Raw genomic sequence first — 21,028 nt, forward strand, 5'->3', positions numbered from 1 at the left:
GATATAAGCAAGGGGTGCATTTTGCCCCGGGGGTGCGTTTTACCCCATCTTCCCCTATAGTGCACTTGAAACAATGATTTGCCTTTCGTTAAAAAAAAATGCGAAGCTTTTCATTTCAAATATGCAAATTGGTTAACTATTTTAAATAATAAGCTTTCTTTTGGTTCTACTGAAAATAATCCACCGGGTTTTTTTTTTTCTAATCACAAAGTCTTGTAATATTTCAGCTATGTTCTTTTTGCTACAAAATATCCCACCAGGCAAGCGTACAATTCACAACAAACCGCAACATTTCTGACGAACTACCGCTTCTACCGTTACCGAAGTTCGGTGGAATCTTCGAAATGCACTACCTAACCTCAAAATTGGAATGTATTCTGCAATCATGCAACTTTGACTGTTTTAACTATATAACTTCATAACGCATCTATTATTAGGTTAAAATGATTTACTGCTTCTTCAAATTTTCTGCTTCGCTTTAATGGTAATGGAAATAGATATGCTTTTGTATTTCATCTTCTTAGACTTTATTTACATCTTACAACTAGCGTCAATTACTGTACTACAAAAAATGCCTAAAACTTTTGTTTCCGCTTTCGCGTACGATTCAGCTGCAGTCGTTGAACTTTGATTTCTTTCTAGTATTGTTTGTTTCGCGTTCGGTCGCAAAATTAAACATAAAAGTCTTGAGCCAGTTTCGCAGCAAACTACATTTAAGGGTTACTAAGCTTACGTAGAGTTGGGCTACTCGTTGAGGGATTACTAGGTTAGTATATATAAATAAGACGTGTTTTCCTATACGAAAAATGACAGATTGTTGCTAAAAGTAACGATAACATATTGTGGAGGAATTGACAATTAATTAAAAGGAATAACAAAACAACTATTTTTTTTAAACTTAACTACAGCAAGTTGAAGCAATCGTGATACTGTTTGAGCAAATAGCAAATGAAAAAATATACGCTTGGTGCATAGCTGTTCTCATCGTCGCTTACAATAAACTATCGAAGTACGGTTATCACAACTACTGCGGCTTATCAAACTAATATTGCAATGTAGTACGTACAATTTGTCACATTGAATTGATAACTCGTTTCGGTGTGTTTTGTCGCGTTGTAAGCTTCAGCATTCAGTTTGGGAATTTGAGATGGTTGATCTAGTCTCTTAATTCTACAATGACATATTGCACATTAATACCACCTGTTGGTGTAAAGTTGAAACAGATTTCAACTCAATCCATCCGAAATTTCATTTGCATAATTAAATGAAGAAAGCTTTGTTATTACATTAATCGATAGAACAAAACTGACTAAAATCTAAAAAATTTAGAACGATTTTTAATTGATTTTTTACGAAAATGTTAATACTTCCATGTTGCCACTATCGGTTTTACTTGACAATCGTTTTAGTCACATGGGTTAGCATCTTTCACAGTTAAACCAGCAAAAAGAAAAGGGCCTAGTTTGGGTTAATAACCCAATTGCAAATCACATTCCGACTGGTTTAACTCGGATTGCGCTAGTACAAATTGAACCCCAGTCAGTTTAGCGGATTCCAACCTCACTAAGAAGGGCGAGGCCTGAATTCGGTTTTGTTTCAGTGGGAATCTTTCGGTAAACGATTTCGAAATTTTTCGAAGATTAGAATATGACCAATCTGGTAGCCGAAAACCTTATTTTAAAATGCAGCAATTAAATACTGATGTTAAAATTCAACCCAGCAAAACACACCACTCTCAAGTGTCAAAACTATGTGATGAGCTATCGCCTAAATTAACTCCAAGACGGAATACCGAATGTGGTATTGTCATCATTTCACACGCACCAGATCAAGCTTCCGCAATCAATACGATCCCATTATCCAAGCGATACCTAGAATTCGAAAAAAGAGAAAGTAAACCAATTAAATAGCTCGCTTACGCCGGCAAGATCTCAAACTGCAACTTTTTTTTCACTGTGCACCTAGTGACGACAATCATTACCCATCGTTTGGTCGCACATCCCCACTCACACAAGCAGCATCATACGCGTACTAGTTTTTGTCCAAACAATCAACAGCTGTAACACTTGACCAGGCCTACTTCGTCGCAGTTCATGCACTTGAGTGCGATGAATTCAGCCGTGAAGTGATTGCGGTGGATTGACTTTTTCGAACCACCGCAGGACGGACACGGTAGGAGCCGATAGCCACCGCAGGTTTTGCACGTGAAGGATGATTCGAGGCACTGGAAAAGAAAGCAGGTAGGAGAAGGTAAAATAATATAAATCTGATCAGGTCGGATTGTGCGATTGATACTTTGTATGGTTTTAGCATTTTTCGCAGCTCGCCGGTTTCGTTGAGTCGTTCGATGCAATCGGCGTCCTGGAAGGTAGAGAGAATGGAAGAGAATTATTGGGCGATTCAATTAAAAATCTTTCGATGATATTTGACATTCATATAACATTCGGAATGTTTTCGAAATCACTAGACACGATTTTTTCTAAAAAGCTTTGCAGATTCCGCTAATAGTCGCAGCGCTCAAATGAAGTTCAGGCAGGATCTTTTGTCCAAATAGTTTTCTTATCATTCAAGTCTTAGCGTTCCCCTTGAAAGGTTGTGTTTGCTACTAAATTATAACAACAAAGTCTAAGTTGGTCGTAAACAGGCCGGAAGAGGGTTTGTGCCAAGCGCTATATTGTTGCATAGATGCGTTGGTTACGAGGACAATGAGAACAATGGATTGGCAGTGGTGCCATACGATAAGCGAGGTGGCATTGTCATTCGACATGTACTTGTCGTCTCGCTTCATCTTGATTATGCTTTACGCTTGGTCATCTGTGCTATTAGAGGTGCCATACAAACGACAACAGAAATACACGATTCCTCGATTCATTAATGACAATTTGATGCTCTTCGATATACAATCGACGAATTCACACACATCTTCAGATCACGTTCAAGTGCATTAGATCCATCTCTATGTACCACATCCCTTCGGTTAGGTTGCACGCGATAGGTTGTACCTGATCCTCACTATAGCGATCATATCCCCCTTTTTATTTGTAGAAAAAGAGGCATAGGCGTCACGAATTCATATTCTTTATGACTTGACATGAAATATGGATCGGAAAAAATACGAAGCAATAATTTCCATTTCTCTTGCTTCGACGAAATATGAATTCCTAGCGGGTTTGATTATCGAGGCTGCAATAAATAGAGGACCTCCTAATCCTTAGTGGGACAAAGAGTGCTCTGATGCGTATAAAACTAAACAACTTGCTTGACATTTTCAATTGCACTCCCCTCATGCAACATTAAGGTTCCGGATCTAAAAGGAAATAAATTCAAATTGATGCAGAAGTTGCCTGCCAAAAGACTCTTTTTGAATTTATTCAACAAGTTTCTTGAGCATTATCTTGCTTGACAGGAGACAAGTGAGAGTTTTCGCATTCCAAAACCAGTAAACCAAACACCGACCACAACTCGTATCGACCGATTGCAATGCTATCCTGCATCCGGAAATTGTTGGAAAAAATTACCCTACGACGTCTCGACAATTGGATTGAGGCGAAGGGCTTGTTATCAGATACCCAGATTGGTTTTCGGACGGGAAAGGGAACGCACGATCCAACTCTAATAGGTCTATGAGTAGCAAGGAATAAACAATTAGCAATAAAGCGGGGATAATTATATTTGAATATTTATTGTTTTTAGGAAATGATAGATACAGTCCATGTATGTAAGAAAATTTTTGCTTGGTATACTGTGCAGTATCCACCCAGCAAAAGAGATTGTTTTCCAATTCCATTTCACGACAGTAGACACCAACACGTCTCTCCATCAGAAAGCCATCAGGCCACTTGCGATTGTTGTTTTTTACTCCACTATCTGGGGCTAAGTGTCATTCTGAAATATCTCCTATGTAAGGTTTGCATGCTTATTTTTCCGCTATTACTAGATGGGTTTTTATCATTTATCCACCAACTGATTCGGAAACGCCTCACTTTAATATTGGTAATAATTTAATATCTGTGCAATAAAAGTAGTCTATTGAAAATCGTTAAAATTGAAAAGGTTACGAAAAAGGAAAAATTGCCATTTGTCAAGTAGATTTTTCAGACAGAGCCGCCAATAGGAAGCACCTAAGTGGCTCAATCAGAAACGAAAAGTTATAATTAGAGATGCTGCGAGCCCGTTTAAATTGGTTGTTGCTTTTATTCAAAACGAGCAACATCATGACTATATCGTCCAGCATTGTTCGTGAATATGCAAAGTTTCAGATCGAACAGGGTGAAGAGCACACGATAAACTTTGCACACAGCAAGGAAACCGGTGCAAGTTTTACTCGGTTTAATAATGCTTAGTCGCGATAGCAACTTGTTGTGATTCGCGACCCGAACCAGTAGCTGGGGCTGACTGCGGGTGTGGTAGGACGAGGTAGTGGGCCCTACACGTTCTAGGCCTAAATACCACATGCCCTAAAGCAGCTCTGACAAGGCGAGCCAGCGCCGTTTTTAAATAAGCGCTTAGCCCAATCTCTCTCCTCCCGTGATCCTTCAGCGTTACTGCAAGGTTAGCTAGCCGCCCATAAAAATAGCATGCACAGGAAGTTCAACAAGAAATTTCGGATGGACAAAATTGGCACAGACGTACGCAACGGAAACGGACAAGAGACTGGAAACTTGGGACATGGAACTGCAGGTTGCTTAACTTTATCGGGATATAGTGAAAGACCGCAAGTTCGACATTGTGACGCTGCAGGTGTTTTGGAAGGGGTCTACGGTGCGGGTCTTTCGCGGGAACCAAACCATCTACCAGAGCTGCGGCAATACACACGAGCTGGGAACAGCTTTTATGGTGGTGGGGGAGATGCAAAAGCGTGTGATCGGATGGTGGCCGGTCAGCGACAGAATGTGCAGGTTGAAGATCAAGGGCCGGTTCTTCAACATCAGCATAATTAACGTGCATAGTCCCCACCTCGGAAGTAGCGATGACGACAAGGACGAATTCTACGCGCAGCTGGAGCGTGAATACGATCGCTGCCCAAGATATGATGTCAAGATCGTCATCGGCGACCTTAACGCTCAGGTTGGCCAGGAGATGGAATACAGACCGGTCTTCCAGTACGGCCTCCTGCACCGATACACCTGGAGATCATCACAACAAAGAGCGACGCAAATTGATCATGTTCTGATTGATGGACGGCACTTCTCGGACATTATCGACGTAAGGACCTATCGGGGCGCTAACATCGACTCGGACCACTATCTGGTGATGGTTAAACTGCGTCCAAAACTATCCGTAGTGAACAGCGTAAGATACCGGCGCCCGCCGCGGTATAACCTTGACCGACTGAGGGAAACCAACGTTGCGACAATGTACGCGCAGCATCTTGAAGCAGCGCTGCCACCGGAGGAGGGCTCATCGATGCTCCCCTTGAGGACTGCTGGACCAGGACTAAAGCAGCCATAAGCAGCACTGCGGAGAGCGTCCTGGGATACGTACAGAGGAGTCGACGGAACGATTGGTTTGATGGCGAGTGCCAAGAGATATTGGACGAGAATAATGCAGCACGCGATGTTGCTTCAAGCCACTCGTCAAAACGTGGAGTCATATCGACGGAAGCGAAAACAGCAGACTCGTCTTTTTCAGGACAAAAAGCGCCGCCTGGAAGAGTCTAAGAGAGAGGAAATGGAGCTGCTGTATCCCGAAATGAGTAGCGACAAGGAAGGTGGCATCTTGACGGACGAACGTGAGGTGGTCGAAAGGTGGAGGCAGTACTACAACATCTGAACATCTGAATGGTGCGCAGGCCGACAATCGGGCATTCGACGAGGACGATTATGTCAGTGACAAGGCGATGGGTTGTCCTGCCTGCTGTTCAATATAGCGCTGGAAGGTGTAATGCGAAGAGCGGGGTTCAACATGCGGGGCACGATTTTCACGAGGTCCGGACAGTTCGTGTGCTTCGCTGACGACGTGGACATAATCGGTAGAAACAAGGAGACGGCAGCAGATCTGTATACCCAACTGAAGCGCGAAGCAGCACGAGTAGGACTGAAGATAAATGTATCTAAGACGAAGTACATGCTGGCTGGCGGAACCGATCGCGATAGGGAACGCTTGGGTATTACGATCGACGGCGACGAGTTCGAGGTGGTTGACGAGTTCATCTATCTAGGCTCATTGGTGACTGCGGATAATAACACCAGCCGGGAGATCAGAAGTCGTATTTCTCTGGAAGTCGTGCTCACTATGGGCTCTACAAAACTTTGAGATCCAGGAAGCTGCACCACCGCACGAAATGCGCCATGTACAACACACTGATTAGACCGGTAGTTCTCTACGGGCACGAAACGTGGACAATACTCGAGGAGGATCTGCAAGCACTCGAAGTCTTCGAAAGAAGGGTGCTGAGAACGATCTTCGATGGTATTTCTAAAGCACGGGCGGACTGAACTTAATTTGCACCTACTGAAAGACTTAGTTGGAGATTTTGGTAGACGATAAGATTGAGTAATGTTAGAACAGTTTCAGTTTGTTTCAAACAGTTGCGAAGCTGATCTATATCGATTCTTGATAGTCAATCCAAAAGCTAAGGTATCTGACCAAGATAATGCTCCAATTGGTTTTTATTGTTATGACAGGTTTTAAATATTAGTATTTTATGCCAAATTTCTTAGGGTATATTCATGATGTTTAATGTAAAACTTTAAAAGTGAAATTGAAACAATCACATTCAAAGCAGAGGGTTTTGCTTTACTACTACGAGCTGTTTTGTTTCGAACTTTAAAACTGATGCACGCTACCGCACCGAAACACGCTAAGAACTACGTTTTGAATGTATAAAGAGTATCTGCATATTTTTCATATTTTTATATTTTAATCGATTAATGTCAAGAGGACGAGAGAACAAGGTTAATTCGGTAAAAAGGCACATTTTTTTAAATCGATGCAGATTGTTAGTATATTCATTCAAATTTTTCATAATAATGCCACAATCGAACAATATTTTCTTAAATTTTCATAACAATTTATAACAATACTGAAATTTACTGAGCTACAGTGAATCTCCGGAGGAGCCTCGTCGAAAGCTTGTTGTGCGGTGCTTATGCTTACTCAAAATCTACCAGTAGCTCTTCTTCACATAATTTCCCAGATAACTACAGGAGCTTTAACTTTTTATTCGATCTTTGAATTTTTGGTAGTACTTTGAATCCAAGAACCATGTTGTTGTAAAAACAAAAATACTGGAAATTTTGGAAAAAAAACCTCTGTTGCTACCTGGGCAATGGTGCAACGAAGAACTGTGCCAAATTTTAAACCGATTGGTCCAGGAGATTTTGAGTTGAGTCGCATTTTTTCGAGTTGCCTCCTGAAGATTCACAGTCAATCGTCCAGTTTTAAATATTTTGCAGTCAAAATTCAGGAAAAATATTTCTCAAATGTTGCATATTTTATATACAAATTAACTAAATAGGCTAACACTCTCTGTATCACAAAAAAAATTTAGGAGTGATACTTTTTTCACCAAAAATCTCAGACCACACTGTGTACTTATGACAATCAGACTTTCACGTGCTAGTACTGTAAACAATCAGCACGCTATGGAAACCCGCGGGTGTACCTAAGACAAAAATAAAGCAAATACAAAAACTTCAGCATAATCTACTGTCTAACCAGTAGCACCTATAAGTCGATGGGTTTGCGTTTCAACATCATCTCTTCAAAATCTGGCCCTTGATCATGGCTACTTGTGAACACACCTAAACGACTTCTTACTTTCAATGTCTCGAGAGAGAAGAAATTCTGTTTGCTGATAAACAAGCGGTTTTAATATAATGCATGGAATAATTATAAAGGGTGTTTTGCTATAATATTGTTTTCAAAATTAAATATAACACAGACATTCGTTTACAACAATTGGTTATTGTTTATTTTGTTAGCGTATGGATTGCAATTTAATATTTTAAAATCATTTTAGTCAAATATCAACCGCGACCACGTTTTGCAAAATCTATTTCATCGGTCTGATCTTGGCCATTTTTTCAAGAACGACCGAAGAAATTTTGTGAATAACGCACTCAATGTTGACCTCTACCTCATCAGTTTTCTGCTGTATACTCGCTTCGAATCCTTCTCGAACGAAGGCCATTTACAGGTCTCGTGCTCGATTGGAATATCAATGATTGAAACAGATAAATGGTAAACAATCGATTCAGCGGCGTTAAAAATTTGCGGAAAGATTGCTCGACCGAACGGTCATTTTTGATTGAAAATTCCAAACTTTGTTCATTCGTATATTTTTGCATGATGAGATTGCGAAGAAAACTGAAATAATTAAAAAAGAATTGGGATCGTATGTCTACTCGGTTGTCAGAAAATCTCACTTGAAAAAAACGTTTAAAAACACCCTTTAGTTTTTGTCCATCATAAAATTATACGAGTTTAAAAACAGATCAAAATGAATGTTTTTAAACCTGTAATAGCGATTTGGTTTCTTCGGTAACGTTAACGTTTTGTTATAAATAATCAATCTTTCTGGACATTGTAAACACGAAAATCAAAAACAAAAAGACGTAAAAATTCTATGGCTCCATAGCCATAGAAAACGTCCTATAAATCGATAACTATAAGAGACAGAGAAAAATGTCCTCAGCAATATTTTTTTGAATCGCTTTCCTCTACAACTTTCTCGAAGACAGGCATGTGTCTTAAAGTTATATCTTCTATAGCCTACTATGATAAATTGCAGGAACATGCCAATCGGGGGCGAGCATAGCGTAGTTGGTAAATCGATTGCCTTGTACGCACGCAGCTCAACTGGGTTCAATCCCCAACCCCGCACGGTTAGAAACTTTTTTTAATGAGATTTCTCTAACCTGAAAAGACGCGAATGACCGCCAAGGAAAATAATTTTAGTACGCAATGATGAGTTTCGTGCGAAGAATTTGTGTTTTATTTATTTGTTGTGTAAGTAGCGGTTTGCCCACTACTCAGGTTCTGATTGACCGGCAAACCCTTCTTTTCAGGGCGGCCAAGGTGCTCCTACTGGAATTTCGGATTGTCGTATATAAACAAAAAGAGAAAACAAAAACAAATAAATAATTTAAATTTACCAACTTTTATTCTCCGATTTTCCTTTGCTGCTGATGCTGGATGCTCTGCTGTCGCTGGCGGAATGTCGGATGGTCTCTGCAGCGTCCGACCGGCCGGGAACACAACGGCCAAGTTCTTCCGATTTTAGATGGCTGTTCCGGCAGCGATCCTTGATAATTAGCTAGGGAAGTGAGCTTTGCTCTTTTGCTGGACCTCCCTGGCGACGGGGCGAGTAATCGCCAGGTTCACTCACTCCCCGTGATTGGCCCAGTTAGGCACCGCAGTAACCTACCTCAGGGAGAACCTTTGTCCGCCCTGCTTCGTTCTCCTTGTCGATTAACTGTGGAGGAGAGCTAGGCTTGTTTAACTGGTCCTCCACAGTGAGAACGGTACTGGTGTCCTTTTTATTTAACCGGGTGGATCCTTGACTTATCACGAATGCCCGGACCACACACCGACACTTTTGACGGATTTAATTTGCCGTCGCACGCTCGCACTGAACTTCTGTTACTGTAGCGGGAAACTGTCCCGAAAAAAGAAACAAATTTTTGGACGTCTGTTCGTGGCTGTGGTCCGTCTACTCTTTCACGATGGCCGCCTTCTGCACTCCACCAAAACAAACAAAACGCACTGCCGCATAGCTCTCATCGCTATGCGTAGTATTACCCGATCAAAAAAATGCGGACGAACATGCCCCCTGTCAAAAAAATGCGGACGAACATGGTCAGGCGATTTAAAAAGTTTGACGTTTAACTCAACTCGCCTGTGCTAATTGCCCCTAGGAGCAAATGCAATTTGCGAATGCGATTTAAAGGCGATTTCAACACTTACACACATTTTCTGGCGGCTGAAAAGGACTTCGTTGTTTTTGCGTTTTTCAAACATGGCGGTTCATGTTTGGCTTAAGCTTAAAATAGTTTTTTTTTAAAAAACAATTGGCCTGTTCTCGCTTGTAGTTTGTTTGTCTAGTGCACTTCATTTAGCCAATGAATGTGAGAAATTATGGAATCGTGTGTAAGTATAGTGGAACAAGATCTCTGACCTAAACTCTTAATAAAAGTCAGATTGTGGTAAGTTTTGATGTGCAATACCAATTTGAACATTGATTCTTCCTGTAGTTTGGTGGTGATTACCTAGTGTACTGATATGTTTATGTGGGTAGATAATAAATCCGAAAATAAGTATTATTTGTGATTTTAATATTAGGCAATGAAGGGCGATTAAATGGCGCGTTCTCTGGACAATTTGGGGGCAATTTAAGGGCGGGTAGAGCGGCAAAATAATGACGGCGGCAAATCGCCCAAAAGTTGCATTTGAAATAGCCCCCAAATTGCCAGGAATTTGCTGGCAAATTGTAGGGCAATTAGCGTATCCGAGTTGAAAAATAGCCCCCCGTTAGCCAGCAACTTGCCCTTTTTGACTGGGACAGATTTCTTTGGCGAGCTCGTGCAATGACATTTTTGCACTGATGTTGACAAACAAGCACCCGTTGGGAAAGTTATACATCTGGCAACGTTTTGGCAATAATAGTTTTATGCCAGACTAAATATTTTTCAAGCTAAATCCAATAAGACTAAGGTACCTTTCACCTATGTTTTTAAAAGCTGGGGGTACGATAGGTCACTATATTCGAGGTTAAATTAAACAATATACACGCCTAGAAAATCACCGGATCAACTTTTATTCAAAGAGTATTAATACTGCAGATTATTTCAAAATTAAACTGACGTCATTCGGGTAAGAAAATGAGAAGTGGCAAATGATGTGTAACCACGAGAGGAAATGTTGAAAAAGCATGTTTTTTCGGGAGCTGCGTCTGGCTTTGTATGTGCAAATGGCTTCTTCGGTATCCTCGTCGTCGCCAGAGTGTGAAATTGAAGTTGTTCATTTCGGTTCACGTGGTTGATTAGCTGTGAGACGATCAATAATGACCTATAGTGCACCAAGCGGCTAACCTATCGTGCCCCCAAGCGTATGTTTCATGTAGATGCCCGTATTCTTTTCAAAAACAAAGATATCGAAAAACCAACACAAAACTCGTGTTCAGCATTATTTTTTACGTAAGAAAAAACTCACTTTACATTTTTACAATGACTAAATGTACTGTACAGAGAACGAAAGACAATGCGTTTACGCAGAACAACACGCAAAAACATAAATGACGCCGAAACTAATACAGCTGATCCACGGTAACAGCCGAAACGACAGTCGTCAACCGTGTATCACACAATATGAGCGATCTCTGCAATAACATAGCAAAGATTGTACCTCCATACCTATTTGACCCCATAGTATAGTAGATACATGTATGAGTCATGTTTTGGCTAAAACATACTAATTCCATATTTCATGTTCAATAGAAACCGCCATCACTAACTTTTTAAAAGGAGAAATTGAATATAGACATGTTCAAATAAATTACTAAAAAATGTCTGCTCTACAACTTTGTAAAAGACTCCTAGTTTCTATCTCTCGCCATTGAAAAGTTAGTGTTGGCGCCCTCTAAGTGGTGAAATGTGAAACAAAAATTTTCTAACTAAAGCGTGACTCATGCACAAAAATTCTTCCAATTCCATAATTCTACTGAATCCAATCATTATTTTTTTAAAATAAAGTTCGTGGGAATCGACTACTATTTCACCACCTATGCTGTTTGATCCAATGCAAAACTGACGCAGACATAATTTCGTTCTCTTATCAAAGCTTGACCAATTCGCAGTTATCGACGAAGTTGCAGAAATAAAATTATCTTTCTTATTTGAACTTGTAGTGATAATCCGATGCATACAGTGCCTCCTAGCGGTGAAAATGCGAACTTCTTCGTGTAAATTGTCGAAAAATCCTTTTCAAATTTCAAGCACATTGGACCGATAGCTGTCCATTTTGGTTCACATTTGGAACAGACAATCCTGATGAAACTAGGAATCAACCCAGGGGTGGGGCGATGAGGATCATATTTTCTTCTTGTCACATTACGGACAAATAATTTCTGCTTTCACAAAACCTATTATTTTCGTTGTACATTTGTAGTAGTTGTACCTTGTACATTTTGCGGAATTGAATGCAAAGCAGATGCTCATATTTCCTATCAGATAGAGCATAAATTTAGTATTTTTGATCAATACAACAAAAGTTAGCATTTAAAAACTGAGAAACAATTTATGAAACGGGGCCACTGCATTGAAATGTTGGAAGTACTTCTACTTCAAAAATCGAATGCCTCACGCTGGTAATTGCAACGAGGATCATTTGTTTTAATCTGCAGTGAATACAGCAGGAAACTCCCAGTACATTTATTGCTCAGAAGAAACACTGTTTTAGCGCACAGACCGCTAGGTCGATTGAAGAAAAAAAAAGCGAAAGCAACTGCAATATTTCTCTGACTGATTACATTTTGATTACACTCCCATCTCGGTTTGTAATGTAGCGTACAGGCTGTGCCCGATAAGGTAAAAGATCAACTAAGAGGCACGATACTACTAAAACTGGTAAGCAATTCATAACACCTCTGATTCGGTCTGGTAAGTGTTGTAAGATCATTTTTCGATCGATATGTTACACTCAATCGGGAGCTAAGATAAAATCTACCAACCTGTTTATTTTGTTTTGCTTTTTAAACTTTATACACAAGCACGTGACCGGTGGTTGACGTTCGATCGTAAAAAATTTCAACGCTTGCTGCAGTTTTCAACGAACATGTTATTACCAATAAACAGAAAATATAATTCCAGATCAGAATGACAGTGCGAGAAATTATGCTTATTTAAAAAAGTGTTTCCAATTATATTATCCCCTTTTTACACATTGATACGCAAACTGCGAACGCGTCTCCGTCACCCATTTACCCTTTAACGGGACCAGCCGCCCCTGATGCAAGCGGGATGGCAGGGAGCTGTCAAACGAATAGTGGATAGGAATGTAAACACGATGAAGGAAGAGGTTGATTAAAATGATTAGTGCACCGCGTGTTTGTGCAGTTTTAGAATCAATTAATTATAAGCTTAAAGTTATAACACGTTATTGTAAATCCTTACAATTGGAAGTACGGTTATAACTAGTAGTGCGGCTGAGTGAAATTAAAGCTAGAGGTAAAACGTTATCGTTGCAGCGCCGATAATCGAGTTGATGACGATAAGGTAAAGAAAACATTTAAAAAACTTCAACCTAAATAACAATTTAAAATATGTGGGATTAAAGTACCGCACGAGACCGCTTCCCGGAAGCCACGGAAATAAATAAATACAGTCAACGTAAAAATCGATTAATTTAGTTGTACCTATTATATATTTGTCTAATCGCAAGAAAAATTTAACCGGCTCATAATAAACGACTTGAATTAACTTAGAATTAGAGTTTGCGTTGAGTTAGTTCAAATTTACGGAAGTTTATTTTTGTATCAGGAACAATACTCAATCACGTTTAAAAACAGCTATACCTTCTGATTTCGACAAGTTTGACTCACAAAAATTAGAAAAGCTGGTTCTAGCACTACCACTAGTATTATATATGCAAAAATGATTTTTTTTGCAAATAATTTGATTGGGTTTCACTGGAGCAACTGACCAAAACAAATACCAATTTTGTGAGTTTCTTGGCACCAGCAATTCCAGGACTAGATTACTTTGGAACCCTCATGTGTTATGGCATTTTTGCTTAACCCCGAAACTGAGACATGTTCTAACCCCACGGACCGCTGTCAGTTCAAACATTTTGACCCGAGTTCGGGTTAGAACCTGACTAAGTTTCGCTTCAAGCAAAAACAGCATTAGAGAAAAGCTGGACACCAAAGAGTAAATTTCTCACATTTACACTTCCTACAAATGCAATCACAACAAGGAAATGACCATTCGGATATTCATTCAAATATACAAGAAAGCCAAAAAGAAGAAATTCTACACTACGCGGAAGAGAGATTCTGCTTTTCGTTCGTGAACAATCGTCAGTCACCACCAGGAACTACCCCGCAAGCACCCAGTCTGACCCGTCCATACTCTACGTGCCACTTTCGAGGGCCGCTTATAGCACCACCGGAGTCTCTCGCAAAGCATCAAATCCCCCTAGAAAACAAACACATAGAGCAGAAGCACATCAATCCGTTATCTACGCTCTAGTTCGACTTCGGTTCGACGGCTAGCGGCAAAGATCAAATTACGTGCCCACACCAACTCGCTGTGCTGTGGCTGTGGCATGATTGCAGTTCCCAGCGATGGATCATAAAAGAGAGAGAGAGAGAGAGAGAGAGAGAGAGAGAGAGAGAGAGAGAGAGAGAGAGACACAGAGTTGCAGTCAGTCAGCAAGATTAGATGGTGCAACGAAAGACACACATTATATTGTATCACACCTGACTGCCTTCCCCGTGTGGCACGAAATCAGCGCGAAGTTGGATTCCGTAATTATAACTTAAGCGACAAGGTTGCGGCTTCAGTGTCGTTGGCCTGGGCTGTCGCCGTTTTTATTTGTTTTTGCACAGTGCGAATAGATTTATCGGTGCACATGCATTAGTTCGACTTATGACATTAACCACGGGGTCGCCTGCAGTTAGGCTTGATGGGAGCTGAAGCCAGTCGCACGATTAAGATTATATTCCTTTATTAAGATAAAATCTAATCTTAGATAAATACCAATAGAAATTTTATGCACTGGAAAACCTCTCCGAATGAATAACAAGTCAATTTCAAGGTAGCGTACGATTCAGTGAATCGAAACGAATTATTGCAGATAATGCTAAGACAAAGCTGATTACGCTAATTTCTACCGCAATGGATTGTAACTCAAGCGTCGAATTGACTGTTACCTTTGTGATTTAAATTTGTTTTTCAACATTGAACTAAAATAAATATATAAACACGAAGATCCAGTGTGCGAAGTAACAAAACTATCATCACATGTTTTGCGATTTCACGGACAACATCGACATTATTGACGTTGATGAACAAAAATAAAATTGTCGCGTCTTCTTCGAAGCAATTCTCACCAAATTGGAAACAAATTGAATCGTCCGTTCCGACAGTTTTAATTTAGATGACAATTATGAAACGTTTTTGGCTCGAGGCAAACATTAAACAGCACGCGGACAAATGAAACAGAAATAAAATAACAAAAAACACCTGTACTTATTACGAAACAAATTGTTGTGGGACAATTTGCGAATGTCAATCGTTTTTGGGTTCGTGGTAAACATGCGGCGTTCGCATTGTTTTATTTAACCGTATCGCCCAAAATGTATCTCGGCACGAACGCGCAATATAATACAACATCGGACGGGGCATGCTGCGATGAAATATTCATGCGTTTTGGGGGCAAGAGACAGAACTGTCTCTTTCTGTACTGTTTGGGGTGCTTGGAGTGTCTCAAAGTTTTGCTTTCGTTTCGTTTTTTTTTGTCATTTAGGAGAGCATTGTTTTTTTTCTGTTAGGGGCTCGATCAAGAGGAACGTGTCTCATTGAGGTAAATTGTCGTTTTGTTTTTTTTTTCCTCTGCTATTGTTGTGGGTCTTGAAAATTAAGCAATTTGACACCTATTTGGGTATTCATGTTGCAGCAAAATGGACAAAGAAAAGTGAAATGATCCTGTATCAAGTGGTTACGGGAGTACATTTCCATTTGTTAGGTTATGTTTTATTCATGAACCACTTCGCGAGTATGCCCGGAAATTGCAGTAAAATACGGTTTGATGTTTTGTGAAGGAAAACCATTTGCTGAGCAAAATTCGTGATACTCATACAGAAATTGCACACTGATAAAAATTGCATTGTAGATTCCATTGGTTTCATATGTATATTTTTTGCGGCGTGGGTTTCAAACGTTAAGTGCGAATTATCATTCATCATCTATTGAAATAGTAACTTTTGGATATAGATCACGTTTCCCTGGCCAAGTTTAACGTGGAATATTTTATGAGCGTTACAAATAATCTACCTTTCGGATTTTTATCGTGTATGACCAGTTCGAAATTAATTAGAGAATAATCAAGTAATTATTCAAACAAGCGTAATTATCTTAGTTGAAGGTAGCTTACATAACTATTCTTAGGTAATTATAACGAAATTATTGATTTGTATCTGACTAGCTTAATTCCTTTTAAAATAATCTGCATTTTGGTTTCGATGGGAATCGAAATTGCTATTGCGCGATTGGAATAATTGTTAATTACTATCTGTGACCGAGGAATGTTTTTGTTTTCTTCTTGTTTATTTGACATGGCTCAAGGCGCTAGCATAACTGAGCCGTGGGTCTTTTAAGATTTTTACAACATGTAAAAAATATAATTAACTTTCAACTGTCATCGGGTCTTGTTGACGCAGCTTACTGCTACATGTTGGGATCCTCTTTCTTGGTGGTGAAACATTAGATGCGTTAAACACCGTTCCGTAAGGTACAAACAGCGCGCGTTCTCGAATTTTACAAACCCACAAACTGGAGTAAACCGATCGTCATCTACGAGAAAACGAGCACAACTAAACAAAGTCTATCCCCAGTGCCGACTGCAGTCGGTGTTCGTAAGCACAATAGTGTAGTTTGTAGGACAGCGGTTGGCGCTGTGGGGCTGGACCTTCCTCAGGTCAGTTACAAAGCTGCCAATCCCCTCGCAGGTACTGCTTGTTTTGATGTTCTTCCAGGTTTGACTGACAACGTCGACGATACGCCCCTTCCACATCACCACCTGACAACTCCGCTAGCGAATGACGGATCTCAATAGTAGCATGTCAGTAATAACCTACGAACTTGGAACTATTGAGAACCAGAGCTACAGGTCCAAAGCCTTGGTAAAGGAGGATGGTTGTGATGATCTAGGCCGCGGTCATCACGTAAAGCAGCAAAGGTCATAACCCCAAGTCCAAGGCGTGAAGCGACCCATACCGAGAGATGAGTGGTCGAGGGGGTGAAAAAGATGCTCGATCGTTAACGGAGCCTGTGGGGTATCTGGGCAACCCCCACAGTAAGCGTTACTGCGGAGCTCTGACGTGGCGGACCTTTCTTTGTCGCGCAACTCGTGGGAACAATATGAGTGAAGTGAACAAAAATAAAAACAAAAAAACGGAGGTGCCGAACCCCTTTGCCAAAGGTGGTTTGGCGAGGTCTCCCGTCGGGGGGGGGGGGGGGTAGAGGAGCGGCGGGGGTTACATCCGACAGCACCAGTGATTCCCCAGCGATGGTAGGAAATAGCCCTACCAACGCGCTGGACAGGCCACTACCCAAGATGCTTAAGTTGTGGATCAACTCGATAGCGTCATCGAGTTCGCAAATGCGAAAAAAAAACATCAGCAAGGATCTGAAACAGAGCCTGCTGGTGCTCCGCAAAGCTGTTCGGGTCGCAAGACAAAAACAGGTGGCATACGTCAAGAGGGTAGAAGGAAGAAAGAAGGCCGACAGAGGAACCCAGACAGGGGACTTCCCTTTTCTCTTCGATGGAGCAGCCAAGTCGCTCCAAGCGGCGGCTGAGTTGAAGGTCAGGGACAAGCGTAAGACGGCGCTGATCTTGAAGCGACCTAGGAAGTCACCAGGCGAGGGTGCAAAAAGCAACGCCAAAGCCAAGGCAGAAGAGTGAGTGTCTAGGCGTATATGTGGACTGCCTCATGCCAAGATGGGAGCGTCGTAGCGTAGTATGTTGGGATTTCGCTATTGATACCTCGTGGCGTGCAGAGGAATGAAGGGTGAGCATCCAAGTCAGCCTCACACGGTATGTTAGGGGTGAGCACAAAAGTCAGCCTCACGTGGAGTGTTAAAGAGTGAACCAGGGTGTGACAGAGCGAGCACCCAAGTAAGTCTCATACAGGATGTATGAACGCGTGAGCGAGAGTAAGTGAGTACACCAAGTACAGCCATCCCCCCAAAAGTAATACCGAGAGGTAGCTCCTGGGGGGAACAATAGCGGTGCCCAATGGAGTTTAGTCGGTATTACCTAGCCATGGTGTCACCATGAGAGCCCGACACTCCAGTACACCCCGTGTGGTAGCTTGGCATCTACTAATGCACGTGTACTGGGATAGTGCGTAAATTGCATTCTCCAAAAAACATCACCACCTGCTATCTTCCGGAGAAGGCTCATCGAGATATTCACAAAGTCTTTCCCCAGTGCCGGTCGCTGTCGGTAGTTCAGGAAGTAATCGTGTTTCGACAGCGGCTGGTCCCGCAGATCAGTCCAACTGCAATTCATCTCCGAGCGAATTTTGTTGCGACTTCTACCGTTACAGATGTGACCAGCAGTAACAGGTTTGGGGAAAAAGAGAAGAAAGTAGCTTCCCCACTTCATCACGAAGAGATCGACTGGGGGGAAGAGGACTGTCCCTACCTCCCGGATATACAGTCCTCGCAATTCTTCTCCTGGCTTTCCGCTGGCGAAGATACTCCGCAACAACAGCAGAAGCATTAGAGCACCGATATACCGGGTGAATCAGTGCAACCACGTCCTGGTACCAACGGAACTCGACCTTCGCCATCGACATCTTCTTCGTCAGCGACTTTCGGGTACGGACCGAGTCTGATAGCGCTTCAGGAAACTAAAGTGGACAACCGAGTAGTTTCAGCAGATTTCATCGGCAACAACTACACCTTGCTGCTGTCGATACTGGCAACACGGCATACGTCTTGCCATCCGGTGTACCATTTGAGCAAATCGACGTCGATGCCAGTATACAAGCAATCGCAGATCGGATCCAACTGCCACAACAAATGACGGTGGTGTCGATCTAAGTCCCTCCCAATACTCAACAGTGTCAAGAACAGCTGGGTGGCTTCCTCGAAAAGCTTCCATGTCCAGTGCTTGTACTAGGCAACTCTAACGCGCACCATATTTGCTGGGGTTCCACGAAATCTACCACACTAGGATACATCATCGCCGAATAAACGCTATCAGAAAGATTACTCATCCTCAACAACCGATCGCACATTCGGATTGATCCAACTACCGGCATCAGTTCGGCTATTGACCTCTCGATCTGCTCCGAATCGGTGGCTTCGAAATTTGTTTAACGAACACTTCCAGACACCCACAGCAGTAACCACTTCCCAATTCTCGTTTCCATTCCCGGACTGTCGACTATCCCAATGAAAAGACAGAAATGGATTTACGACCAAGCAGATTGGACAACCTGCGAGCGATTGACCGCCAACGCTATTTGACCGGGCTTCGAAATATCAAACGACTGTTTCGCTGACCGGTTGGCTAGAGCAGCAAACACTGCGATACCTCGCACTACCGGCAAAAATCGGTCAAAAAGCGGTTCCGTGGTGGTGAATCGTGACGAGCACTGCCTAATAGCTTCGCTAGATTTGTCTAAGGCATACGACACCACCTGGAGATATGGTATCCTACGAACACTACGGAAAAGGCAGATACGTTTCCTGGCCGAAAGAACGTTTCAGGTACTTGATAATAATAATAAATAACGTGAAGGGGCATTTGTCGCCAGCGCATCCGTTGGAAAATGGTGTGCCACAGAGCTCAGTGCACTCGGTTACGCTGTTTCTCGTGGCTATTCAACCCATCTTTCGCGTGGTTCCGAATTCCGTACAGATCTTGCTGTACGCTGCCGACATTCTGCTTCAAGTATTGGCGGAAGAAAATCCAATCGCTCCTTCGAAAACTTCAATCCGCAGTGAAAGCCGCCGATAAATGGTCGAAAGGTGTTGAAATTTACGATATCTCGAACGAAATCCAGCATTTTCTATTGCAGCCTGAATGCACGCAATGAACCTACGCTAGCGATAAAGGTAGATGGTGTAATCGTTCCGACACAAACGCTGCTGAAAACCCTCGGTGTTGCTCTCGACCGATCGCTCAACTTTGAAGCACATTGTAAAATGACGAAGAAATCGTGTGAATCCAGGCTGCGTATCCTGACGATGGTCGGAGCCACGTGGTCATCGTGCGTTTCTACTGCAAATCGGGTCAGCAATTGTTACCTCTCGACTACTCTACGGCATGGGGCTCGTAAGCAGAGGAGGAGATACCGTCATCCAAACTCTCGCACCTGCATACAACAGGATGATAAGGTTCGCATCCGGAGCACATGTCACGTGCCCAAGCCTAGCCATTGTGGCTTAAGATGATGAAAAAAGCAAGCATAATGCTGATCTTCCCTTGGTGCATGTTTGACAGAGGTGGTTGAAGCGCCCCTTACCAGCATTTGTCCTCGCATGCGGTTAACCGCTCGGAAGTGGTACGAACCCAATCCCCAGATCGTGTGGGACGTAAAGAAGCACATGAAGGCATGAGACCCTTCGAAAATTGTTCGTTCATTTGTTCAGGGGATTCTGACAGATAGTTTCAGTCGCTCAATTGTCGTCTATACCGATAGTTCCAAAGAGGATAACACGGTAGGAGCGGGAGTATTTGGAGAACAGTATCAACAATCGGTTGGCCTCCCGCCGCAACGCAGTGTCTTCTCCGCCGAGGCTTTCGCAATAAGAACAGCGCTAACGAAGCTTGCACCCGTGGATCCAGGAGATTGAGAGCATGCTTCGAAACCATCCAATCAAGCTGTGCTGGATTGCGGGTCACGCTGGCATTCGCGGTAATGTAGGGGGCATTGCTCCATTGAATATATCTGTTCCGGGTGCAGACGCCGTCAACCAATGCAAAACAGTATATGAAACCAATGGTTCAATAGGTGGTCAGTGTCCACTGAAGTCAAGCTTCGTGAAATCGAATTTATTACTGCTCGGGCCGCAGTCGTTGGTTTACCAACCGGTTGTGGTTTAGCGTACGACGACTGTATACTGGCTTTGGTCGCATCAGGTGGAATTTCCTTAACCGTCTCTGCGCAAGGTTTTCCGTGGTGTAGCGGCTGATCACAATATTGGCATGTAGGAATCTGCCCTGGGTACATGACTAGTGATCGTTGAGAATATTTAACACCTTGCAGATCACTCCATGAGAGGTTCAAGTAGCAGAGAATAGATTTTTTCGGATGCATTCTCACTACACTCACTACATTGTGAAGTCCTGG

General features: G+C 42.1%; 1 protein-coding gene across 5 annotated transcripts in view; it reads right to left on the reverse strand.

Moving 5' to 3' along the window:
• Nucleotides 1-216: 216 nt before the first annotated feature.
• LOC131682356 (uncharacterized) overlaps nucleotides 217-21,028 on the reverse strand; it is a 103,191-nt gene continuing 82,379 nt past the window's right edge. For 3 of the 5 annotated variants that reach the window (XR_009304073.1, XR_009304071.1, XR_009304075.1), the window contains exons 4-6: nucleotides 2,296-2,361; nucleotides 1,982-2,224; nucleotides 217-1,871 (exon numbers count right to left, since the gene is read on the reverse strand). Coding sequence is in view for 1 of the 5 variants with exons in the window: in XM_058963786.1 (XP_058819769.1) it covers nucleotides 2,051-2,224; nucleotides 2,296-2,361 (240 nt within the window). In the remaining 4 variants the exon portion in view is untranslated. The other 2 variants (XR_009304076.1, XM_058963786.1) reach the window with 2 other exon arrangements.

This window comes from Topomyia yanbarensis, chromosome 1, assembly GCF_030247195.1.
Source record: "Topomyia yanbarensis strain Yona2022 chromosome 1, ASM3024719v1, whole genome shotgun sequence".
In the NCBI taxonomy this organism is placed as follows: Eukaryota; Metazoa; Arthropoda; class Insecta; order Diptera; family Culicidae; genus Topomyia; species Topomyia yanbarensis.